The sequence below is a fragment of the Pseudophryne corroboree genome, chromosome 3 (genome assembly GCF_028390025.1).
Source record: "Pseudophryne corroboree isolate aPseCor3 chromosome 3, aPseCor3.hap2, whole genome shotgun sequence".
In the NCBI taxonomy this organism is placed as follows: Eukaryota; Metazoa; Chordata; class Amphibia; order Anura; family Myobatrachidae; genus Pseudophryne; species Pseudophryne corroboree.
In genome coordinates this window covers 761,070,516-761,097,826 of record NC_086446.1, presented here as the reverse complement: position 1 = coordinate 761,097,826, position 27,311 = coordinate 761,070,516, and the positions used below count along the sequence as shown (strand labels likewise).

Below are 27,311 nucleotides of genomic sequence, written 5' to 3'. Positions count from 1 at the left end.
CAGCTACGATCATCTCGGAATGACCCCCATAGCGTGCAGGGATGTGTTCAGCAATGGCTGGAGGGACAGTTATTGCCCACCTCTGTTTTAGATGGATAGCAATGTGAATTATACTTGAAGTACTGTAGTTGGTATAACAGAAGTTTTGCCATGCGCTTGTTCCATTAGTATAGACTACAATTGTGAATTACAGATGGGTCCTCCATTATCTTGACTGTTTCTGCGCCTAGACGGAGGTTTAGTCATGCCTAGGCGATAGCTTAGGTTGCTGAGTTTAATCACGGACAGGCGCATTGAGGCACGACTAGATACTCAGCATGCAATACACATCTCCACCACTGGGTGGCTAATGCTTCACTAATCCAGTACTTTAGTTTGAATAGTGGTGGATTGATCTACACTACAAGCTCTGGCAAATGGTCAGTGACGACTGTAATGTTAATATACAGTCCTGTTCTGCATAGTGTACACACAGATGGTGACCAATGGTCAGACGGAGAGAGTAAAATAGAAAAAATTGTTTATTCAGATGCAAATGAACATGTTAAAACACTTGTGTATGCAGACGCAACTAATGTAGTTCAGTATTGTATTTTAATGGACCACACGCTTGCGCATTGGTGATTTTAAAAAGCGGCATCTGGTGGATGATCTTAGGTATTACACTCAAAGGTAACGCCAAACGCTCTGTGCGCCTCCCTTCGACTAGGCGCGCCTCCTTGCGCCCAGGTACGCTGCATATGCCTGATCGTGACTAACACCTCAGTCAGCCAAGATAATGGAGGACCCATCTGTACTAGCTACAGATGGAGCCCTCTTCATCTTTGCCTTTAGAAGGATTAATTAAGCCAGAGCAGTCGGACTTAGGGGGTCATTCCGAGTTGATCGCTAGCTGCCGTTGTTCGCAGCACAGCGATCAGGCTAAAAATCGGCATTTTTGTGCATGCGTATTGATGTACGGGTACAAAGTGCTTTGTGGTTTTGCACAGTTTCTAGCTAACTTTTCATTCGCACTGGCAGCCGCAAGATGATTGACAGAAAGAGGGCATTTCTGGGTGTGTCCTGACCATTTTCAGGAAGTGCTTAGAAAAACACAGGCGTGTCAGGGCAAACGCATGCGTGGCTGGTCGAATGCTGGGCGGGTGTGTGACGTCAAAAGCAGTCCCTCCAACGTTAGAATCAATGCACACGAAGAGTAACTACAGGGCTGGTTTTGTTTTGCACAATATGTTTTTGCAGGCGCTCTGCTGCACAGGCGTTCGCACTTCTGCAAAGCAAAAATACACTCCCCGGTGGGCGGCGACTATGCGTTTGCACGGCTGCTAAAAACTGCAAGCAAGCGATCAACTCGGAATGACCCCCTAAATCCCCTGCTGTAATGACTTATTCCCCTGCTGTATAGTTCTCTCTGTATTGTATTGCAGCTGAGAACAATAGAGGAAAGGCTTATGCTAATAATCCATGGTGCACCTAGGCAGCCAAGCAGAGAAGCCAAGATGAGCATGGCTCCATCTGTATGTTATGATTATACAGCCTAGCCACCATACAATACTTGCAGTTTGTTGAGCTATTGGTGTGTAACTACATATATATATGATAGAGGTGGAGTAGTGAAATCAGCGCATATGTATTATACACTGTAAACATATTTCCCTCAGATGATTCATCATATAAATGTTTCCCAGCATTTGCTAATAAATCTAGGATTTGCCATAGTTTTTAAATCTATGAAAATATTGTATGGTAATTTATAATGGGCGGTATTAAAATGATATATAACGCCCAATCTCCTTTCTAAATTGATCCCCGTTATTGCGCCCATAGTAATCATATTTAGCTGCGTAAAGGGTTAGGTGTCCCCGCTACCCCCGAGGGTAGTGAGCTGAAATGATTATACTACACCCGTCAACAGAAACAAAACAGGTGTGGAAGGGGGTGGAAAAAATTGAATACCGCCCAATGTATTGTTACTGTATGTGAATATTATTGAAGATCACTTGTTAATGCAAATACATGCTTCCTCTTTATATATCTTGCTGTACAGTCTTTCTAGAATAGAATTATCCTTTAGGTTTTAAAGATATATTTCTAGGTACAATCTTTGAGAGTTTCTTATTAAAAGGTACATAGTCAGTAAATGGTAGATAATAGTACATTTGCTTTGAAAGATGAAGGGAATACCACCTAGGTGGTTACCTGGCGCTAGATGAGGGGGTTCACCACAGCTGCTGCACAAAAAAGGGTTGGTCAGACCCAAGGATATATACACAAGAAAACAACAAGGTAGCGCTAATGGTCATAAATGAGAATAGAAGGTCATAAAAACAACACAATTTAATTAAAAGGAGCAAAAGTTAATATACAACATATTGTGCACTTGATAAAAAGAATAATTTCCTGTAAATGTAGAAGAGCGTAACTCCCACTAGGTATAATGGTATTAGATATAGGAAGATTCAAAAAACCTGTTCCATTGTGATTAGTCCCAAAGCAGTTCCATAGGAGAGTATTACAACACAGTTCGAAGAGATATATTTACCACCGATATTGGCAAGGTATTTAAGCGAAATCGCTCGGTGGGAGTGAACAAACAGCAGGGTCAGGAGTACCTTGAAAAAGTTGCGTGAACGCAACGAAACGCGTCGGTGAGACCCGCTGCTGTTTGTTCACTCCCACCGAGCGATTGGAAGACTGATACCTGAACCAAGTCCCACTCTGCTACCAAGCATAGAACCCTTTGGATGGAGGACTGTCTTAACTGACAACCAACACAAGCTGCCACCTAACAAGGAACTGCCTTTGCGGACGCTGTTTTCGCTTAAATACCTTGCCAATATCGGTGGTAAATATATCTCTTCGAACTGTGTTGTAATACCCTCCTATGGAACTGCTTTGGGACTAATCACAATGGAACAGGTTTTTTGAATCTTCCTATATCTAATACCATTATACCTAGTGGGAGTTACGCTCTTCTACATTTACAGGAAATTATTCTTTTTATCAAGTGCACAATATGTTGTATATTAACTTTTGCTCCTTTTAATTAAATTGTGTTGTTTTTATGACCTTCTATTCTCATTTATGACCATTAGCGCTACCTTGTTGTGTTCATTTGCTTTGAAAATCTGAGATTAATATTATAAAACAAAGAAACGAATGAAACCATTCAGTATGCAAATATTCCAAAATACTTCTGGTCCCATGCATTTATACATAAAATGTATTACAAGTTCTCTCTCATTATAAATAAATATATATATATATATATATATACACATACACACATATAAATATACAAGTGTGTGTGCTCCTAGACTCCATTAGAGTTCTATCCATTTGATGTCATTGTGTAACTTTAGTGTAGATAGGCTCACCACAGAATCTAATCTTATTTTATGTGATACAGAGGGAATATTTCCTTGGGTACATCATTTGCCATCTATAGTAGTAAATGAAGCCTGCATGAATAGAAGACCCTAACCAACCCTCTATTGTCCCAGGTCCTATTCCTATACACTTCCTTAGGAAGCCTTTAACTTAACACATACCCCAACAATCAAACCAGACTGATACCTGTAATCCAGTGCAAAGCTCTAAAACTATCCTACAGTGTCCAACAATTACCCCATATGTAAAACATGTAAGAATCCCCTCCCACCACAGTGTAATCACTAGAGATGAACGGGTTCGGTTCTCAGAGAACCGAACCATACCGAACTTCCTCATTCGAGTCCGGTTCCGAGCCAGGATCGGGTTTTCCCGCCTGACTCGGAAACCAGAACTAGGCAAAACATCATAATCCCTCTGTAGATTCTTGCGGGGTTTGGATTCCATATAAGGAGCCGCGCGTCCCCGCCATTTTCACTCCGGCATTGGAGAGTGTAGAGAGAGGACGTGTCTCCATCCTCAGTGTCCTCTGTGGTAGTGTCTTGTGTTGAATTTGTCCAGTCACAGTGTTTGTGTCCTCTTGCTGCCATATGTCCATTGCTGCTGTGTTGTGCTGCATCAGTTCAGTGTTGCTGTGTTGTGCTGCATCAGACCAGTGGTAGTGTCCTGGCCATCAGTCATTCCAGTGACCAGGCAGTCATAGTGGTATACGCTGCTGCTATATGTCCACTGCTTCCATATATAATATAATAACAACAACAACAAGTCCCTTACAGTGTTGTTGTGTTGTGCTGCATCAGACCAGTGGTAGTGTCCTGGCCATCAGCCATCAGTCATTTCTGTGCCGCATATTGTGTTATATAACTCCAGAAAAATAATGGAGAACAAAAATTTGGAGGATAAAATAGGGAAAAATCAAGAACCACTTCCTCCTAGTGCTGAAGCTTCTGCCACTAGCCAGAACATAGACGATGAAATGCCATCGTCATCTGCCAAGGCCGATGCCCAATGTGATAGTAGAGGGTATGTAAAATCCAAAAAGCCAAAGTTACGTAAAAAGACTCAAAAAAAGAAATGTAAATGGTATGAGGAGAAATGTAAACTTGCCAATATGCCATTTACGACACGGAGTGGCAAGGAGCGGCTGAGGCCCTGGCCTATGTTCATGACTAGTGGTTCAGCTTCACATGACAATGGAAGCCCTCATAACTGAGGCCTTGACAGTTATGTTGGTGTTAGACATGCGTCCAGTATCCGCCATTAGTGCAGTGGAATTTAAACAATTGATGGAGGTATTGTGTCCCCGGTACCAAATCTCATCTAGATTGCACTTCACTAGGTAGGCTATACCGAGATGTTGTCATTTAATTCCAGTGATTTGGACGTATAATTCCAGTGATTTTGCAGTATAATTCCAGTGATTTTGCAGTATAATTCCAGTGATTTTGCCATTTAATTCCAGTGATTTGGATGTATAATGCCAGTGATTTTGCCATTTAATTCCAGTGCTTTGGACGTATAATTCCAGTGATTTGAATGTATAATTCCAATGTAATTGTTTGTGTTGCTTGGCTTAGTCATACAGCTACCTCATTGCACCTCTTCGTCATCTTTGGATGAGGTGCTGTTTGGGCAGAGCCGGCCTTAGGCATAGGCAAACTAGGCAATTGCCTAGGGCATCTGGTATGCATAGGGGCACAAGCAGCTTCTGCTGATTAAAATGATATGTGGCATGCCTATATTCTGTGTGTAGCATTTCGTGTGCAGACACAGCCACAGTCGCACACAGTATATAGGCATGCTGCATATCATTTTAATCAGCAGAAGCTGCTTGTGCATCCTAGTCACATAGCAATGCAAATAAGATGCATTTTCATAATAAATAGGCACCCGACATTAGCAGAGCTGCCAGTTGACTCACGCCAGGAACTATATGTGTCATTATTTGAATAAGGGCATTAATAATGTGTAACATATGTGTAAGGGGCACTATGTGTGTCATTATGTGTATAAAGGCACTAATAATGTGTGGCATATGTGTAAGGGACATTATGTGTGTCATTATGTGTTTAAGGGCATTAACAATGTGTGGCATAGGTGTAAGGGAAATGATGTGTATAAGGGCATTAATAAGGGTTTGTTATGATTCCCGTACTCCAGACCAGATGAGATCTTATGGCAGAGGTCTGAGTACTGGAAAGATATGCTGGTTACAGGAGCAGGAAAGCCTAGTAACCCCTGGTGCCCTAACTCCGTTGTCTCGCCCGTGTTATCAGAAATCCCCTGCGAGACTATGGTTGCTTGAGCCCATGGCAGCCGCGTTCGAAGGGCGGATTATGTCTGCCCAACCCCGATGCCCCCTCAGGTCTTAATGGGAGACAAAGGGAAATCCGAGACAGGGTGATAACAAGGGGCCCTCTGACTAAGCAACCAGACCAGGGGTTACAAGCTATCTAACTTAACCAAAAGTATGTGCGGACAAACCGCCAGGGAAAAGGACAACCAAAGATCCACTGATCCGTTACTCCTATCCAGCACCGCTGGATACCAGAGTGGACTAGTGGGAGCAGAATCCTCCGCAAAAGCTCCGGAACACAATAAAACTAAATAATAAATAGTAAGCGGTCAAGCCGCAACACACGGCTACGCCGCGACTCACGAACACCACTGGATGTTAAAGGTGCTCGGTAGGACTCCAGGAAAGATGACAAATTCCGAGTACTGGATCACTGAGGACAGGAACAACCGGATGGAGCAGGACTGGAAACTCTCTGTAACAGACACAGCAACAGGAAGCTAACACCGGCGTCTGTGAGAAGTCCTGAGAGTGCTTTTATTTAGAACCCCTCCAATCCGGATCCAGACAGGGTAATGTTAATTATGCCGTGCAGCTGCATGCTGCACGGCCAGGATGCAATTTGACCTGATTCATTAGACCTAGCAACGGGGAACGCGGTCCGACAGTGACGTCCCCGTTGCTATGGTCAGAGCGGCTCCGTGCGCCCGGCGTCTAGCGTTGCTAGGGAGCCGGCGGCTGTCTGCCTGCGGCGTCCCTAGTTGCTAGGCGCCGGGCCGCACTGACGGGCGGACCATCTGCGCCTAACAGTACCCCCCCCTTGAGGAGGGGTCAAGGAACCCCTAAGGCCAGGCTTCTGAGGAAATTCTCGAAAAAACGCCCTTTTGAGCCTCGGGGCATGGAGATCCTCATCCAGGACCCAAGACCTTTCCTCTGGACCATAACCTCTCCAATGCACCAAAAAATAAAGCCGACCCCGGGACAACTTGGAATCGAGAACCTTCTCCACTAAGAACTCCTGCTGACCCTGTACGTCTATTGGTGATTTCCCCTGAGAGATCTTGCGAGGAAATTTACTGGACGAAACATAAGGTTTTAACAAGGAGCAATGGAAGGTATTTCCGATCCGTAAAGTTTTTGGTAACCGTAACCGGAAAGCCACTGGATTGACTTTTTTGATAATTTGAAATGGTCCAATAAATTTAGGACCCAATCTGGCTGAGGTTTGTCGAAGTTTAATGTTGCGAGTCGACAACCATACCCTATCTCCAACTTTGAAAGTGCACGGCCGCCGGAGCCTGTCAGAAATTTTTTTCTCCCGAAATGCCGCTTTTCTGAGAGCCAGGTGCACTTTTCTCCAAATGAGTTTGAGATGAGAGGTCAAGGTCAGTGAGGAGACAGAGGAATGTTGAAAAAAGGAATTAGCTCTAGGGTGAAAACCAAAAACTGTAAAAAATGGAGATACATTGGTGGAGGAATGACAGGCATTGTTGTAAGCAAACTCTGCTAACGGAAGAAACTCAGACCAGTCATTTTGGAGTTTGGCCGAGTACAAACGCAAATATTGTTTTAATGATTGATTGACTCGCTCAGTCTGCCCGTTGGATTGGGGATGGTAGCCAGACGTTAAAGATAATTTCATCTTCAATGAGGCACAAAAAGACTTCCAAAATTGTGCAATGAATTGTGGACCCCGATCAGAAACAATATCAGTGGGTAACCCATGGAGTCTGAAAACATGGCGGAGGAACAAGACTGCCAATCCCTGGGCAGATGGCAATCGGGGAAGAGCAATAAAATGGGCCATTTTGCTAAAACGGTCCACTACCACCCATATGACTCGGCATCCGGCTGACAGAGGGAGGTCCACCACAAAATCCATGGAAATATGAGACCATGGCCTAAGAGGAACATTCAAGGGCATAAGTTGACCGATAGGCAAGGAACGGGGAACCTTATGCTGTGCACAGACCTGACAAGAAAAAACAAACTCCTTAATGTCTTTGGAAAGACCAGGCCACCATACCGAGCGGGAAACTAATTCAAAAGTCTTAGCGATCCCCGGATGCCCGGCAACTTTGCTATCGTGAAACTCTGTCAAAACCGTTGCTCTCAAAAACTCGGGGACATAAAGACGACCAGCAGGAGTATTACCAGGAGCTTGATGTTGAAGCTGCTTCAACTGGGTAAATAAATCTTGTGTGAGGCCTGCCCGAATGACTGAAGACGGAAGTATGGGAGTAACAGGACTGTTGTCTTGAACTGGAAGAAAACTGCGTGATAGGGCATCTGCCTTGGTATTCTTGGAACCTGGCCTGAAGGTGATAATGAACTTGAAACGAGTAAAAAATAAAGCCCAACGAGCTTGCCGGGCATTAAGCCGTTTGGCTGATTCAATGTATTGAAGATTTTTGTGATCAGTCAAAACTGAAATGGTATGAGTGGCTCCTTCAAGCCAATGCCTCCACTCCTCAAAAGCCCATTTAATAGCCAGTAATTCCCGGTTACCAACATCGTAGTTGGATTCAGCAGATGAGAATTTCCTGGACATGAAGGCACAAGGATGTAATTCTAGGGAATCCGCATCCTTCTGAGACAGGATAGCCCCTACTCCAATCTCCGAGGCATCGACCTCAACAATGAAAGGCAATTCTGGGTTGGGATGTCTGAGGACAGGGGCTGAGACAAAGGCTTGTTTCAAGGCCTGAAAAGATAACTCCGCATCACGTGACCAGTTGGTAGGATCTGCTCCCTTCTTAGTCAGTGCCACAATGGGAGCAACTAGGTCAGAGAAAGAGTGAATAAATCTTCTATAGTAATTTGCAAACCCTAAAAAGCGCTGAATTGCTTTTAAATTGGTGGGTTGCGCCCAACTAAGGATGGCTTAGAGCTTCTTTGGTTCCATAGAGAATCCCCGAGGGGAAATAATGTACCCTAAAAAGGATACCTCCGTGACATGAAATTCACACTTCTCCAGCTTGGCATATAGGTGATTTTCACGTAATTTTTTTAGAACCTGACGCACCTGGGTAACATGTTGTTCTATAGAGTCAGAATATATCAAAATATCGTCTAAGTAGACTACAACGAATTTTCCAAGAAATTCACGGAGCACATCGTTAATGAGATCCTGGAAAACTGCCGGAGCGTTGGACAGGCCGAAAGGCATAACCAGATACTCATAGTGGCCTGACTGAGTGCTGAATGCCGTTTTCCACTCATCCCCTGACTTGATTCTGATGAGGTTATATGCTCCTCTCAGGTCAATCTTAGAAAAAATCACCGCCGAACGTAGCTGATCAAAGAGGACAGAAATCAGCGGCAAAGGGTAAGTATTCTTTACAGAGATTTTATTCAAGGCTCTAAAGTCGATGCAAGGTCTGAGTGATCCATCCTTCTTCTCCACGAAGAAGAAGCCTGCACTTAAAGGGGATTTAGATGGCCTGATAAATCCTTTCCCTAGGCTTTCTTTAACATACTCATTCATGGCCACAGTTTCAGGTCCGGACAATGCATATAACCTTCCCTTAGGCAAAGTGGCACCAGGAATTAACTCAATAGAACAATCATAAGGCCTATGGGGAGGCAGAATATCCGCATTGCCCTTGGAAAATACATCAACAAAATCCTGGTATACCACAGGAATGGGTGCGGGAATGACAGCAGCAATTCTGATGGGAAGCGTAATACATTCCTTATTACAGATGGTACCCCATTGTAAGATCTCCCCCAACTGCCAATCAATGATGGGATTATGAAAGGCCAGCCAAGGGTGACCCAGAACCACAGGAACTGCTGGGCAATGGGTAAGGAAAAACTCAATCTTTTCAGAATGCAGAGCTCCTACCGAAAGTAGAACAGAAGGTGTACAGAGAGAAATAACCCCATTGGACAAGGGACTCCCATCTAAACCATGCATGGTGATACACCTACCCAAGGCTAACTGAGGAATACCTAAGGCCTTGGCCCATGTTAAATCCATAAAGTTCCCTGCAGCTCCACTGTCCACAAAAGCCGAGACCGAAGAACAGAGGCTGCCAAAGGAAACTTTAGCTGGAACCAACAGTGAATTATTTGAGGAGATAAGCTGTAGACCAAAGTGAACCCCCTCACAACTCACTTGGTCGAGGCGTTTCCCGACTTGTTCGGACAACTACGGGCAAAATGTCCCTTACCCCCACAGTATAAACAAAGACCAGAATTTTGCCTTCTGGTTCTTTCTTCTGGAGACAGTTTGGAGAGGCCTATCTGCATGGGCTCCTCTATGTCCACAAGAATGGAAAAAACACAAGGAGTAGACCCGACAGATGCTCCTTTTTCAGCCCTCCGCTCTCTGAGACGACGATCAATCTTAATAGAGAGCTCCATGAGTTTATCGAGAGTCTCAGGAGCGGGATACTGAAGGAGACTGTCTTTTATAGACTCGGATAAGCCGAGGCGAAACTGACTGCGCAAGGCTGGGTCATTCCATCCACAGTCGTTCGACCAACGGCGAAACTCTGTACAATAAATCTCTGCGGGATTCCTACCCTGTCTGAGAGCACGCAACTGACTCTCGGCGGATGCCTCTCTATCAGGGTCGTCATACAAAAGCCCTAAGGACCCCAGAAAGGCGTCTACAGACAATAAAGCTGGATCGTCTGTCTTTAAACCAAAAGCCCAGGTCTGAGGATCCCCCTGTAGCAGAGAAATAATAATTCCTACCCGCTGAGATTCCGTACCTGAGGATACTGGTCTTAAACGAAAATACAGTTTACAAGACTCTTTAAAATTAAAAAACTGCTTTCTATCCCCAGAAAAACGGTCAGGCAGATGCATTTTTGGTTCAGGAATGACCCTCGGGGAAGTCCGTAACAGATCTTCCTGTGACCTCACCCGAAGGGACAGATCCTGAACCATCTGAGTAAGCTCTTGGATCTGGCTAACTAAAAGCTGGCCAGGATTTGGCCCAACACCGGTGGGATTCATGAAGCTGACAAAATCTCCCAACTGAATAAGGGAAAAAATTAACTCCTGTTAATTTTAAATTTTAGTCTGGCCGGTGTTAATGTTATGATTCCCGTACTCCAGACCAGATGAGATCTTATGGCAGAGGTCTGAGTACTGGAAAGATATGCTGGTTACAGGAGCAGGAAAGCCTAGTAACCCCTGGCGCCCTAACTCCGTTGTCTCGCCCGTGTTATCAGAAATCCCCTGCGAGACTATGGTTGCTTGAGCCCATGGCAGCCGCGTTCGAAGGGCGGATTATGTCTGCCCAACCCCGATGCCCCCTCAGGTCTTAATGGGAGACAAAGGGAAATCCGAGACAGGGTGATAACAAGGGGCCCTCTGACTAAGCAACCAGACCAGGGGTTACAAGCTATCTAACTTAACCAAAAGTATGTGCGGACAAACCGCCAGGGAAAAGGACAACCAAAGATCCACTGATCCGTTACTCCTATCCAGCACCGCTGGATACCAGAGTGGACTAGTGGGAGCGGAATCCTCCGCAAAAGCTCCGGAACACAATAAAACTAAATAATAAATAGTAAGCGGTCAAGCCGCAACACACGGCTACGCCGCGACTCACGAACACCACTGGATGTTAAAGGTGCTCGGTAGGACTCCAGGAAAGATGACAAATTCCGAGTACTGGATCACTGAGGACAGGAACAACCGGATGGAGCAGGACTGGAAACTCTCTGTAACAGACACAGCAACAGGAAGCTAACACCGGCGTCTGTGAGAAGTCCTGAGAGTGCTTTTATTTAGAACCCCTCCAATCCGGATCCAGACAGGGTAATGTTAATTATGCCGTGCAGCTGCATGCTGCACGGCCAGGATGCAATTTGACCTGATTCATTAGACCTAGCAACGGGGAACGCGGTCCGACAGTGACGTCCCCGTTGCTATGGTCAGAGCGGCTCCGTGCGCCCGGCGTCTAGCGTTGCTAGGGAGCCAGCGGCTGTCTGCCTGCGGCGTCCCTAGTTGCTAGGCGCCGGGCCGCACTGACGGGCGGACCCTCGGCGCCTAACAGGGTTGGCATAATGTGTAAGGTGCATTTTGTTTATAAGGACATTAATAATGTGTGCCATATGTGTATGGGGCATTACTGTGTGGTATTATGTGTATAAATACATTACCAATGTGTGGCATTATGAGTATAAGGTGCTCTACTGTGTGGCGTAACGTATAGAACGGGCACTACTGTGTGGTCTAATGTGAATAAAGAGCAATATGGTATAGTGTAATGTGAATAAGGAGCAATATGGTGTGGTGTAATGAGAATAAGGAGCAATTCAGTATGATGTTATGTGAATAAGGGGCACTACTGTGAGAAGTAACGTATATAAGGTAAATTGGTACTACTGTGTGATGTAATGTGAATAAGGTATACTATCGTATGATAAATTGTGAATAAAGTTGCACTACTGTGAGGCATAATTTGAATTGGGGCTACTAATGTGTGGCCGTGCCCCTTGCCAGCAAAAACTCATACCTTTTTGGTCTGTGCGCTGAATGTGCACACTGTTCTTATTTAAATTACAGGGGGTAGGAAAACCAAAAAAAGACTGCTATGGGTGGGGGGTGATGGTGCAGGAAAAAGGTCGCAGGGTCAGAGGCGGAACTAGCGGTGGTGCTAGGGGGCACCAGCCAAAATCTTGCCTAGGGCATCCTAATGGTTAGGGCTGGCTCTGTGTTTGGGGCCCAGTTTTTGAAAAGTGCCATCCTGACACTTCCGTATGATACTGCTGTATTAGTCCTGGGGTACTGTCTTATAAGTCCACCAATTGCAGAATTTTTTAAGAATGACAAGGGCGTGCTGGAGATGCTGTCAGTGGACCGAACAATTGCGGCCCACTCTCGACATTCAGCCACTGCGTGACACTACTAGATGGGCCAGGTGGTTGTGTCGCTTAGCTTAGTAATACAGCAACCTCGGTGCACCTTTTTTTCTTCTTTGCATCATGTGCTGTTTGGGGACTAATTTTTAAAGTGCCATCCTGTCTGACACTTCCATATATGGCCAGTGGCACTGCCATTTAATTCCAGTGATTTGGACGTATAATTCCAGTTATTTGGACGTATAATTCCAGTGATTTTGCAGTATTATTACAGTGATTTTGAAGTATAATGCCAGTGATTTTGCCACTTAATTCCATGATTCGGATGTATAATTCCAGTCATTTGGCCATATAATTCCAGTGATTTTGCCATTTAATTCCAGTGATTTTGCAGTATTATTATTTATTACAGTGATTTTGCAGTATAATTCCAGTGATTTTGCCATTTAATTTCAGTGATTTTGACGTATAATTCTAGTGATTTGGCCGTATAATTTCAGTGATTTTGAAGTATAATTCCAGTGATTTTGCCATTTAATTCCAGTGATTTGGATTTATAATTCCAGTGATTTGGCCATTCAATTCCAGTGATCCTGCCGTATAATTTCAGTAATCCTGCCGTATAATTACAGTGACTCTGCCATATAATTACAGTGGTACTGGCGTATAAGTCCAGGCCAGTGATACTGCCGTATATATATATATATATATATATATATATACATGCAAAAGATCCCGGCACTCCTCTTGTACAAGTTTAAAGTGCTGCGGTGCCCTCCCAGAGGTGTTTCTCCTCAGTGTATAAAATGAAGAATAAGGGCGGCACTCACGCAGGCTGGTACAGGTGTAGAAAAGGTCAGTTTATTGGAAAAATAAACTGACCTTTTCTACACCTGCACCAGCCTGCGTGAGTGCCGCCCTTATTCTTCATTCATTATATATATATATATATATATATATATATATATACTGTATGTATATATATATATATATATATATATATAAAATCAGTAGAGACATGCAGCGGCACTCAGAGACTCCTCCCAATTGATTAAAGTGCATACTGTATTTTAATGCATCATAAGATGGGTGACCAACGTTTCGGGGTTGTGTCGCCCCTTTGTCAAGGTATAACCCGAAACATTGGTCTCTCATCTTATGATGCATTAAAATATAGTTTGCACTTTAATCATTTGGGAGGAGTCTCTGAGTGCCGCTGCATGTCTCTACTGGTTGTATGTTAATGGTTCCAGAGGGCACCGGAGCATAAAGAAACAGGGTGAGTGCCGGGTCTAGTACCATATATAAATATATATATATATATATATATATATATATACACATATATATACCCTGTTGCAAAGCCGATTACTGAGGCCATAACAACTATGCTGGTGTTAGACGTGCTTTCGGTATCCACCACTAGTCCAGTGGGACTGCAGTGCCAACCCTAGATGGGCCAGGTGTTTGTGCCGCACACTTGTGTCACTTAGCTTAGTCATACAGCTACCTCATTGCCCTCTTTTACTTCTTGGCATGACGTGCTGTTTGGGGACTATTTTTTTAAAGTGCCATCCTGTCTGACACTTCCGTACATGTCCAGTGGTACTGCTATTTAATTTCAGTGATTTGGACGTATAACTCCAGTGATTTTGCAGTATAAATCCAGTGATTTTGCCATTTAATTTCAGTGATTTGGGCGTATAATTCCAGTGATTTCGACGTATAATTACAGTGATTTTGCAGTATAATTCCAGTGATTTTGACATTTAATTCCAGTGATTTTGACATTTAATTTCAGTGATTTGGACGTATAAATCCAATGATTTGGACGTATAATTACAGTGATTTGGACATATAATTACAGGGATTTTGCGGTATAATTCCAGTGATATTGTCATTTAATTCCAGTGATTTTGCCATTTAATTCAAGTGATTTGGAGGTATAATTCCAGTGATTTGGACGTATAATTCCAGTGGGAATTGTTTGTGTCGCTTGGCTTATTCATACAGCTACTTCATTGCACCTCTTCTACAGCTTTGCATGTGGTGGTGTTTGGGGCCTAGTTTTTAAAAGTGCCATCCTGTCTGACACTGCAGTGCCACTCCTAGATGGGCCAGGTGTTTGCGCTGCACACTTGTATCGCTTAGCTTGGTCATACAGCCACCTCGGTGCAATTTTTAGGGCTAAAAACAATATTGTGAGGTGTGAGGTGTTCAGAATAGACTGGAAATGAGTGGAAATGAATGTTACTGAGGTTAATAATACCGTAGTAGCAAAATTACCCCCAAATTCTGTGATTTTAGCTGTTTTTATGTTTTTTCTAAAATCATCCAAATCCAAAACCAAATCCAAAACACGAAAGGGTGGTTTTGGCAAAACCAAGCCAAAACCAAAACACGAAAGTGGAATTAGAACCAAAAACCTAAACACAAAACACGAAAAGTGCCAGCCTCACATCTCTAGTAATCACCTATAAATGTGGGAGAATAAGCTTTATAGCTTTTCAATCTGACATTGTGTAATAAAGTCCGAGTTCTAAGCTGTACATGATTGCCCTTTTTAAAAAGTGTCCAAACTCCAAACTCATTACACCCATTCACAAATATGCAGTGTAAATTCTAACTTTTTGCAAAGCTATAGGGGTGGGGGACACTACTGTGACCTTTGCCTGCTAATGTCTCAAGTGGCCCTGATTTCCATCAGCTAGTGTACAGAGGGAAAAGGTAGCAGGTGCACTATCTCACACTAGCTCAACCCGTAGTAACCAGAGGCACTTAGCATATTCCTGGCCAGGGCTATGAGCTTACCCATGTGAGGCTACCTTGATGCGGTGGGTAAGCTCATAGCCCTGGCCAGGAATATGCTAAGTGCCTCTGGTTACTACAGGTTGAGCTAGTGTGAGATAGTGCACCTGTTACCTTTTCCCTCTGTACACTTTACTAAGTCTCAAGCAGAGTAGCACCTCACTACCTAATTAAGGTGTGCAAATTAGGGCCCTTTTTCCATCAGCTAGCCAGGTTACTTCACCACTGAGATGTTTCCCACCTGTATATGTCCACAATTTATAATTTTAAGCTACCTACCTTGAGCAACTGGTAGACATCAGCATCTCCTGGAGTGTCAGTGGGTTTGAAGTAGGTTCCGTTAATCGTCACAAGTTGATTGGGATCAACACATGGAGGCTGAGCTGGCTCTACGTTATATCCATTTGCATAGTAGTTTTCAGCACTGTACTGATAAGATGAATACACCTGTAATAGAAGCAGACCAGCATTCCATTAAGTCACAGTCTGATCTATGAGACAGTGCTCCAACCATCATTACTGATCTCATCCAAATCTCAATTCACTCTCTTTATCCTTTACAGTATCTACAGTTCCAGCGCTGTCAGATGTATCAGATCACTCACCCGATGTAAAACCCTCCCCTCCACACCCCCAACATTACATTCTTATCACCAAAGCTCTGTACCGAGTCAGGAGTGATTGGATTTCCTTGCTCCATGAGCAGAAGACTGGCATCCCTGATCCGTGTGGCACATATGGATTCTGACGCCGCGGTTATACCCAAGGTGACATCAGAGCCAGGAATTCCCTTCTCTTCAGAGAATGCTACTGACACCTAGGGGAGGCGAAGAAGGGAAAAGAAAAAAAACACATTGGAAACAAGTCATTTATAACAGTTGGCATACAGCTGGAGAACCCAGAATATCTCTATTCAACTGAATGTTGTCAAGGAAATGTGTGAATACTCCCAATTCTCATAAAGGGCGAGATGTATCAAACCTTGGGGAGAGATAAAGTGGAGAGAGATAAAATACAAACCAATTATCTCCTGTCATTTTTAAACACAGGGGTTATTTATCATTGAGTGAAAAAACTCATTGTGACTGATAAAACTCACTGTTTATGATAAAACTCATTATGTATGATAAATGGTGCTCCAGCCAATCAGCTCCCATCATTTTTCACATTACAGGAGCTGAACACATGACAGTTGGGAGCTGACTGGCTGGAGCACCATTTACCATATGCCACAAGTTTTATCACTCACAATGGGGTATATTTACTAAGCTCCCGATTTTGACCGAGATGCCGTTTTTTCATCAAAGTGTCATCTCGGTAAATCTCGGTCATTTACTAAACACTAATCACGGCAGTGATGAGGGCATTCGTAATTTTTTGCTAGTTCAGGTAAAAAATTACGAATGAATACACCATCGGTCAAAACGCGGCTGTTTAAGTATGAATCTCGGTCATTTACTAAGAAGTGCAAAGCAAAAAAACACAAAACACTGCCGTGAAAAATTACAACTCGTAAAAAAGTCCTAAAAAAAAACAGACCTGCTTTTTTTATCCGTGATTTGAGATGCATGCAGGGATCCATGAGATCCGTGCATGTATATCAGTGGGAAGGGGTGTGAAAGTGCTTATTTTTGCTAAAAAAATTGCGTGGGGTCCCCCCTCCTAAGCATAACCAGCCTCGGGCTCTTTGAGCCGATCCTGGTTGCAGAAATATGGGAAAAAAAATGACAGGGGTTCCCCCATATTTAAGCAACCAGCATCGGGCTCTGCGCCTGGTCCTGGTCCCAAAAATACGGGGGACAAAAAGAGTAGGGGTCCCCCGTATTTTTAAAACCAGCACCGGGCTCCACTAGCTGGACAGATAATGCCACAGCCGGGGGTCACTTTTATACAGCGCCCTGCGGCCGTGGCATCAAAAATCCAACTAGTCACCCCTGGCCGGGGTACCCTGGGGGAGTGGGGACCCCTTCAATCAAGGGGTCCCCCCCCAGCCACCCAAGGGCCAGGGGTGAAGCCCGAGGCTGTCCCCCCCCATCCAATGGGCTGCGGATGGGAGGGCTGATAGCCTTTGTTGTAAAATAAAAGATATTGTTTTTAGTAGCAGTACTACAAGTCCCAGCAAGCCTCCCCCGCATGCTGGTACTTGGAGAACCACAAGTACCAGCATGCGGCGGAAAAACGGGCCCGCTGGTACCTGTAGTACTACCACTAAAAAAATACCCAAAAAAAGACAAGACACACACACCGTGAAAGTATAATTTTATTACTTACATACACACATACATACATACTTACCTATGGCCCCACGCAGGTCGGTCCTCTTGTCCAGTAGAATCCAAGGGTACCTGTTGAATAAATTATACTCACGAGATCCAGGGGTCCAGGCTCCTCTGCAAATCCAGGGTTAATCCACGTACTTGCCAAAAATAAAAAAACGGTGTCCCGACCACGAACTGAAAGGGGACCCATGTTTGCACATGGGTCACCTTTCCCCGAATGCAAGAAACCCACTTTGCCTTCTGGCTAAGTGGGTTTCTTCAGCCAATCAGGGAGCGCCACGTTGTAGCACTCTCCTGATCAGCTGTGTGCTCCTGTCTTCACTGACAGGCAGCACACGGCAGTGTTACAATGTAGCGCCTATGCGCTACATTGTAACCAATGATGGGAACTTTCTGCCCTGCGGTTGACCTAAAGTGACGTCACCGCTGAGCAGAAAGTTCCCATCATTGGTTACAATGTAGCGCATAGGCGCTACATTGTAACACTGCCGTGTGCTGCCTGTCAGTGAAGACAGGAGCACACAGCTGATCAGGAGAGTGCTGCAACGTGGCGCTCCCTGATTGGCTGAAGAAACCCACTTAGCCAGAAGGCAAAGTGGGTTTCTTGCATTCGGGGAAAGGTGACCCATGTGCAAACATGGGTCCCCTTTCAGTTCGTGGTCGGGACACCGTTTTTTTATTTTTGGCAAGTACGTGGATTAACCCTGGATTTGCAGAGGAGCCTGGACCCCTGGATCTCGTGAGTATAATTTATTCAACAGGTACCCTTGGATTCTACTGGACAAGAGGACCGACCTGCGTGGGGCCATAGGTAAGTATGTATGTATGTGTGTATGTAAGTAATAAAATTATACTTTCACGGTGTGTGTGTCTTGTCTTTTTTTGGGTATTTTTTTAGTGGTAGTACTACAGGTACCAGCGGGCCCGTTTTTCCGCCGCATGCTGGTACTTGTGGTTCTCCAAGTACCAGCATGCGGGGGAGGCTTGCTGGGACTTGTAGTACTGCTACTAAAAACAATATCTTTTATTTTACAACAAAGGCTATCAGCCCTCCCATCCGCAGCCCATTGGATGGGGGGGGACAGCCTCGGGCTTCACCCCTGGCCCTTGGGTGGCTGGGGGGGGGGGGCCCTTGATTGAAGGGGTCCCCACTCCCCCAGGGTACCCCGGCCAGGGGTGACTAGTTGGATTTTTGATGCCACGGCCGCAGGGCGCTGTATAAAAGTGACCCCCGGCTGTGGCATTATCTGTCCAGCTAGTGGAGCCCGGTGCTGGTTTTAAAAATACGGGGGACCCCTACTCTTTTTGTCCCCCGTATTTTTGGGACCAGGACCAGGCGCAGAGCCCGATGCTGGTTGCTTAAATATGGGGGAACCCCTGTCATTTTTTTTTTCCATATTTCTGCAACCAGGATCGGCTCAAAGAGCCCGAGGCTGGTTATGCTTAGGAGGGGGGACCCCACACATTTTTTTTTGGAATTTAACATTGTTTAATTTTTTTTAAAAAAAATACGAACCCCAGCACGGATCACACAGATCCAGCCGAGATTGATTGTAAAAAAAAACGGCAGTGTTTTGCTAATCACTGCCGTAAAATTAGGTAAAAAAACACGAATGACATCGACATCGGAAGCAAAGAAAAACCCGAATACGACAGCTTAGTAAATCCATCGTAATCAATTCAAAAAGTTGCAGTTTTACACTGTCGATGTCATTCGTGATTGAACTTTGACCTTTTTACGGAAATTACGAATCTTAGTAAATAAACCCCAATGAGTTTTATCACTCGTTGATAAATGAGCCCCACAGTCTGTGACATGGCAGTTAGGAGCTGATTGGCTGGTTCTTTATTTCTCCTCACTAGATTTGTCGCCAAGGCTTGATACATATCCCCCACAAGCCAATAACCTTAACATAAGAGAAAATCCAAGAGAGCTTGCTTTGATTTCCTCTGACTAACTGCGGAAGAGACAATTGTGTAGTTGAGTTGTATGAAATCTGATAGCCCTGTAGTGATTTATGGTTGGAATAGCAACAATTGTTCCCAGAATTCTTAGAAGACTTTTGTCAATTTCATTGATAGTATTATTTAGTTATTTATATAGCGCACACATATTCTGCAGCACTTTACAGAGAATATTTCACCATTCACACAGTGTTGGATTGGGGCATGAAGGGCCAACTGGGGGAATGCTGTTGTAGGGGCCCATTCTTAAGGGTGTGGCCAGGCTCCACTGGGGCGTGGCCATCCACCACAGAGGTTTGGCTAACCATTACAGAGTACAATAAAGTATAATAAACCGTATTCTTGTGAAGTATAATGTAACATAAGTATAATGCATAATTCAAGTGCACTAGGACAGAGTCTAAAACCTAATCCCTAGAGGAGGAGGAGGGCCCAGAGGCAGTGGGGCCCACCGGTGGTTTCCCTTGTTCCCCTGTGGGCCAGTCCGACCCTTCATTCACATCAGTCCCTGCCCCAGTGGAGCTTACACTCTATATTCCCTACCACATGTACACACAGACACACACACACACACACACACACACACACACACACACACACACACACACACACACATTCACAACAGGGTTAATTGTTAGAGTCTATTAACCTACCAGTATATTTTTGGATTGTGGGAGGAAACCGGAGCATCCCGAGGAAACCCACGCAAGCATAGGGAGAATATACAAACTCCACACTGCTAGGGCCATGGTGGTGTTATAAGCTGCAGCGCAGCTCATGGAGGAGGCAGGTCCATTGCCAAGCGACCGGGACGCTGCACTTCTTCCATCAGCCGGTGCTTCCAGGTCCCGCCCTGTGCTTAGCAACACTATCACAGGGGAAACTGGGAGCCGCCGAGCGCCTAGCAACCGGGGCGCTAGATGAAGGCAGCATTCCCGGTTGCTGGGCAACTAGTCTGGCTACGACCTGTGGACGTGCAGCTGCAGCTCCTTTCATTTATTATCTCATCTTTGGGGATGATGGGAGCAGCTGTATAGAGTTTATTTGTTAAGATCACTGGGTTCTGATTGGTGCAGCACCATTTATATTCCCTTCCTGACCTCTCCCAAATCGCTGGTGATAGTTCCTGCTCTTGTGAGAATCTGTCAGCTCCTGTGGGAACCTGTCTAGCCAGTGATTCTGAGACCCTGCCTGACTGACCTCCTGATCTGATCCAGCAAGCCTTGTATTCAGGTTTTGGTGTGGAGTTTCCATACAGGCCCAAACTAGCCTGCATTTCTTTATTATATCCATCTTGTGCATTGGTTGCATTTTGAAATCATTTGTACTTACAGTCCTGTTATTCATAATACCCTGTGCATTGTTACTTGTGTATAGTGATTTATTTTGGTTATATTCCAACCTGTGCATTGTTGCACGAACGTGCATTGCTCATATATTCCTCAGTCTGTGTCTTAGCACAGTAGTAAGGTTGTATCAGGTGACGTCTCACCGTACTGCATTTACCCCTGCCCAGCCTCCGGAAGTCGCCTTGTATATATATATATAAAACCTGGGGGCATCTGAGTACGGGGAGGATCTAATTCACCCTTGAAAGGCAGCTGCTACAGGCAAAGTCTTTGGCTGCAGGAGACTAATAGACTGCTGGGCAGTGGGTAATTGCGTGAGCGTCATAAGGTACCACCTACTGCATAAACCTACCTGAACTGAGTGTCATCATAACAGGTGGGAATCGAACCCATGATCTCAGTGCTGTGAGGCAGTAATGCTAACCATTACACCGTCCGTGCTGCCCAGTAGACAACTTTCACCCAATCACATACAGTACTCTATTAAGACAATTTTAACACCCACTCCAGTCAGAGTATATGGGTTTAGTATGAAATACTTACAATCAAAATCTCGACTGTCAAAATAACAACATTTAAAATATTGACAGGTCAAAAAGTCGACACAAGTTTTTCATTGGGTTTTTTGGTGTGTATGTCGACATAGGTTGACATGGACACCGTATAAGTGTACCGCATCCCTTCGAATGGCTTGCTGTGCTCAGCACACTATTATATTCTGCCCCAGGTCCACTGGGATGGTAAAGTATGAACAAGTCAGTTTCAATGAAAAAATCACGGAAAACTCATGTAGACTATTTAACCTTTTGACATTAAATGCCGGTATTTTGACCATGTCGGAATTTTGACCTTGTAGGTATTTTGACTGTCGGTCAATGGTTGTCTGTATTTGACCGTCAGGATTTTGATTGTAGGTAAATTGACCGCATCCCGAGTAGAATATCTGGTTAACATAAAATAGATACTGTACAGCCCCTCACAGGTGTTTATCCATTGCAGGAGCATATCAAAGCTGATATTAGGGAATGCTGTGAATGATTTTGTCATGGACGGGAGGAATGGGGAGAGTAATTACACACAGCAGATTAGCTGGTAGAGTAGACCAGAGAAGTGGTTAGTCTGGGGCTCAAGGATGCAGTTTTGTTTCATCGTGGCCCTGCCCCCTGCCACAGAATGATGGAAGCTACGATTACACTATTCTTTTTGCCTCAAACCTAGACCAGAGGGCTTCAGAGAAGTTAGTATGTAGCGCAGAATCCCATTGAAGCACACAACAGATTATTTCTTCAAGCCACTTTTTGCAGACCATGGCAGGTTACAAAATCTTGAGCTCTGCCGCAAATTAAATGTCAATAAATTGTCAAATAAATTATCCTCTTTCGAGTTATGGAATACTACTGTACTATCAGCTATTCTTTAGAGCTGGTCACACACCAGGTCAATATCATGTACGAATACACGATATCGACCAGTCATTCGACCCAACGCATGCATATCGTGAATGTTTTGGGTGTGAATACAATGCAGTGCGCGGCCCCGCAGGACATACTTCACATTAACTGATCATATGTGCTGCACATACGATCAGTCGATCCCAGCTGCCAGCAATTGTGGAGGTACGATAGATTGTACAGTGCAAAAGCAGCAGTCCCGATCCCTTAACATCCAGAGAGTCGGCATGCCGACAAACAAGGACTATTCCCATGTCCATGAGACCCATAGAGTGGGAATAGAACTTGCGCCCCCCCCCCCCCCCCACCGCCAGCATTCTAAACCCCAGGATCCCGGCGTCGGTATGGTGGCCGGCGGGAATCCCAAACGCCGGTCACCCATACCCCCCCCCCCCCCCCCCCCCCCAAAAAAAAAGTTACATTTTGATTTTAATACATAAGAATCCTGTTGAAGTCATCACAGGCATTTTATGCTACTTCATGGGAGAGTGTTCAGGGGTACCCAAGGGGAGGGGTATTCCTGTTGCCCAGAAACCCCCTTGTATACTGAAAATGATTATATAACTTCACTGTCACTGGGTTCTGAAAATGAGTGTACACCTCATCTATGTACTGCACAGGACTGCTATCAGAGGGATGAGGTGTGACTAGTTGAGGAAGCAGCTGATCAGACCAACCAAGTGCGGAGAGTCTCCTCTATGTAATTAGGAGGCTCCCAATATTTATCTCAGGGAAAAGGAAAATCTGTAGCGGCCAGATGCCCAGGGGAAAGAGGGTGCGCACTGTCAGTGTGACTACTTTCCCTGTAAGCCTGTCTTCCAGCACTGTTTATGTTGCATTTCAGTACTCTCATGGCTCTTCTACCCGTGAGTGTCGTTTGACCAGGTCGCGCTTAGACAGACCAGGTTTAGCTGCTTAAAATTACCAAAGTGCTGGGCACGGCGCGAAAAGTGCTGTTTGGGCGCCCAAGCGGGTCACTTTTCAAACATCTCTGCACTCATGCCGGTGGGGGGATTTCAAGCATAAATGTCAGCACCGACGCCTGTTCATGCTCAAATGGAGCAACAATTGAATTGCTCCATCGGGTGCCATCTAGTGGTAGTTGCCACAATAAACACTTCGATCCCCACCTTTGTTTCTATAGCAAGTATTGGAAAACCCCAGTGTAGAAATGATGCATTTACCTCTGGTGTTAGTATTCTGATTTTGTCATTAACCCAGCATTGAAACAGCTTCTTCTATACCCAACCAATAGAAGAAGAGGTACAAGCGGTGATGCATTTGTGTTTAACAGATACTAGTGTCACAAGTGGCGGCTTGGACCAGGCAGAGTCTATGGCCCTCATTCCGAGTTGATTGCTCGCTAGCTGCTTTTAGCAGCAGTGCAAACGCTAAGCCGCCGCCCTCTGGGACTGTATCTTAGCTTAGCAGAAGTGCGACCAAAAGGTTCGCAGCATTGCTACAAAAAAAGATTGTGCAGTTTCAGAGCAGTTCGAGACTTACTCCTAGCTAGCGATCACTTTAGACTGTTTAGTTCCTGTTTTGACGTCACGAACACGCCCTGCGTTCGGCCAGCCACGCCTACGTTTCCCCACCCTCTCCTGCGTTTTTATCCGACACGCCTGCATTTTTACACACACTCCCCAAAAACGGTCAGTTTCCACCCAGAAACACCAACTTCCTGTCAATCACTCTGCGGCCAGCAGTGCGACTGAAAAGCGTCGCTAGACCTTGTGTGAAACTGCATCGGCTTTTGTGAAAGTACGTCGTGCGTGCGCACTGCGCACCATACGCATGCGCAGAAGTGCTGCTTTTTTACCTAATCACTGCGAACAAGAGCAGGTAGCGATCAACTCGGAATGAGGGCCAATGTTAGATGTGATTGAAATAGTCTGCGCAAGCATCAGTGAGTCTCAGTTGAATGTGGCTGATGGTTTAATAGGGCAAACATTTAAAAAGCAAAACAACCTTTTTTTTTTTTTTTTGTATTTTGATTGTGTCTGGTGGGTTACATTTATTTGTGACGGTACCTGGTTATTGAAGCACTTCTCAATGCCGAGGTGAGAAATGTCTGCCACCAGCTCTTCTGTTGACATGTAGTATACAATCAATTGTGCGTCAGGAGCAAGATCAGAAGTTACCTCCAAGGAGATGGTAAACTCCCCTTTCAGAGCTGCCATGTGGAGAGAAAATACAGTTCAATACATACAGTAGTGCTACAGGGATAGTATGGTAAGCCTGTCTGTATGAGCTGTGCACCTCATCTACATCTGTCTGGATTAAGTCATATGGGGTCTATTTACTAAGCCTTGGAGAGAGTTAAAATGGACAGAGATAAAGTACCAGTCAATCAGCTCCTAACTGCCATGTTACAGGCTGTACATATAGAGCCACGCTAACTGTGGCTCTGTCTGTGCCTAGTTGCGCACTGCGAGGTGGACCACCGGGAATAAGCATCGTAGACGCGCATGCACCCCATTCAAAGTGAATGGTAGTGTCGTTGGGCCGAGGTGCAGGCGCGCCAAGGCACGCTGCTCGCCTCTGCCTGCGATGTAGCCACGCTCAGTTAGGAGCTGATTGGCTGGTACTTTATCTCCATCCACTTTATCTCTCTTCAAGGCTCATGAAATAGACCCACAATTTGTCATTAAGACAGCAATTAAATTCTCGTGACTTGTTTGCTAGGAGTGAGACAGTTGCCAGGACAGCTGTGTAATCAGTTGCAGTCATACTGTACTGTATGTAAACGCAATGTCTGCATGTATCTCATCCCAGTTACTCTCTGTGTATACACCTGAGCCTGACCCTGTCTATGGGCCTAATTCAGACCTGATCGCTCGCTAGCTATTTTTTTCAGTGCTGCGATCAGATATTCGCCGCCTACAGAGGAGTGTATTTTAGCTTTGGAAGTGTGCGAACGCATGTGCAGCCGAGCGGTACAAAAAAGTTTTGTGCAGCTTCTGAGTAGCTCAGAACTTACTCAGCCGCTGCGATCACTTCAGCCTATTCAGGCCCGGAATTGACGTCAGACACCCGCCCTGCAAATGCTTGGACACGCCTGTATTTTTCCAAACCCTCCCAGAAAACGGTCAGTTGCCACCCACAAATGCCTTCTTCCTGTCAATCTCCTTGTGATCGGCTGTGCGAAAGGATTCTTCATTAAATCTATCACTCAGCAACGATCCGCTTTGTACCCGTGCGACGCACCTGCTCATTGCGGTGCATACGCATGCGCAGTTCTGACCTGATCGCAGCGCAGCAAAAAAACTAGTGTGCGATCAGGTCTGAATGACCCCCTATATGTGATGCCCTATTTGTTCGTACTTGCTGCGCACTCCATTATGGCCAATAACTAAGTCCCATGCCAGCATGCACCACCTATGCCACCAAGACATAGCAATGATCTATTGTTTTGAAGATGGAATTTGTATCTACGAATCTTAATACTGCAATATACAGGTATCTCTATCTACAGTATCTATCTATCTATCTATCTATCTATCTATCTATCTATCTATCTATCTATTGTGACAAGAACACTAGAATAGTGTTTGAGGGCAGGTATGTTTGTCCCAGGTTCTTGTCTTACATGTTTTAGGAAAAGGAAAACTTCCAGGAAAATGTTTTGTTTTGTTAGCAGCTTTTCAGTCTGTTGGAAAAGCTGGATAAGGGCCCTGAGAGAGAGAGAGGGCAAGTTCCAGACAGTGGACCCAGTTCTGGTCTTGGCCTCACAGAGGGCTAATGAGGGCTATCAGCTGTGTAAGAGTGTTATAGGGCTGCTAGCCTGATCAGTGTGGGCAGACTGCCTGGGGAGAAACTGCAGAACCTCTGTGAGGGAAACATGCTTCCTTATACAAGTGAGACATACAGTATTTACTGGATAACTCTGTGTTTTGTTTAGAGATAGTCAGGGACATCTTGTGCATAGTTAGTGCCGGACAGGCAAGGTATTTTCTTTTGATGTTGATTTTATTTTCTGCTTAATAAAACTGGTTGTGGCCAGTTGCACCACAAAACTAGCTGCCGTCTACCCAAGGAGATAGCACCCTGTTCCCCTACAGTGTTACAACTTGGTAGAGAATGCGAGCAACCCGTTCTGCGCATAAGTGAAAGCAGCAGCTTTATGAGGCCTGCAGAAAACTGTGGTTTTTGCAGATACAGCCCAGTATGAAGTTGCTGAGACTCACCCCTGAGGATTCGATATATGTCCTGGGTGAAAGCAGTTACAAAGCCACCCAAAAAATCTGTTGACATGGAGGAACTTCTTAAAGCCTTGCTGCAAGCTACAGTGGTTCAGCAGGAGGCCAACAGACAATAGCAGGTGGCAATGGAGGAAAATAGGAGACTACAGCAGGTGGCTCTGGATGAACTTTACAGGCAACAGCATCAGGATAGAGAAGCCGTGACAGAAGTGGTGCAGAGCCTTGCAGCCCGGATTGGAGATGTCGCTGCCAGTGCTCCGACCAGCTCTAGTTCTATATGGGCCAGTTGCTTCCTGCAGAAAATGGCAGAGGCTGATGATGTGGAGGCCTATCTGACAACATTTGAAAGGACTGCCGAGCGTGAGAACTGGCTGAAAGCACAGTGGGCCAGTCTGCTAGCACCTTTTCTTTCAGGTGAGCCAAAAAAAGCGTACTTTGATTTAAGCCCTGCCGAGGCTTGGAACTATGACAAACTAAAAACTGAGATCCTGACCCGCCTGGCAGTAAAGCTGTCAGTACGGGCACAATGGGTGCACTGTTGGGTGTATGCCATGGAGAAGCATCCTCGCTCCCAGATGCACAACCTTATTCACCTAACAAAAAAAATGGTTACAGCAAAGACATTAACTGGTCCCCAGATGGTTGAGTCATCATGGACCGCTATTTGAGATCTTTGCCCATGGTCCTGCCCAAGTGGGTGAGCCATGGAAATCCGGATACCGCTGACTGGTTAGTGGACATGGTAGAGAG

General features: G+C 45.1%; 1 protein-coding gene across 1 annotated transcript in view; it reads right to left on the bottom strand.

The window, feature by feature from the left end:
* The window catches only part of LOC135057426 (alpha-2-macroglobulin-like), a 131,239-nt gene that overhangs the window by 77,268 nt on the left and 26,660 nt on the right, over nucleotides 1–27,311 (bottom strand). The window contains exons 5-7 of the mRNA XM_063963319.1: nucleotides 24,390–24,532; nucleotides 15,983–16,132; nucleotides 15,595–15,762 (exon numbers count right to left, since the gene is read on the bottom strand). Of these exons, the coding sequence (XP_063819389.1) occupies nucleotides 15,595–15,762; nucleotides 15,983–16,132; nucleotides 24,390–24,532 (461 nt within the window). The remainder of the gene's footprint in view (nucleotides 1–15,594; nucleotides 15,763–15,982; nucleotides 16,133–24,389; nucleotides 24,533–27,311) is intronic.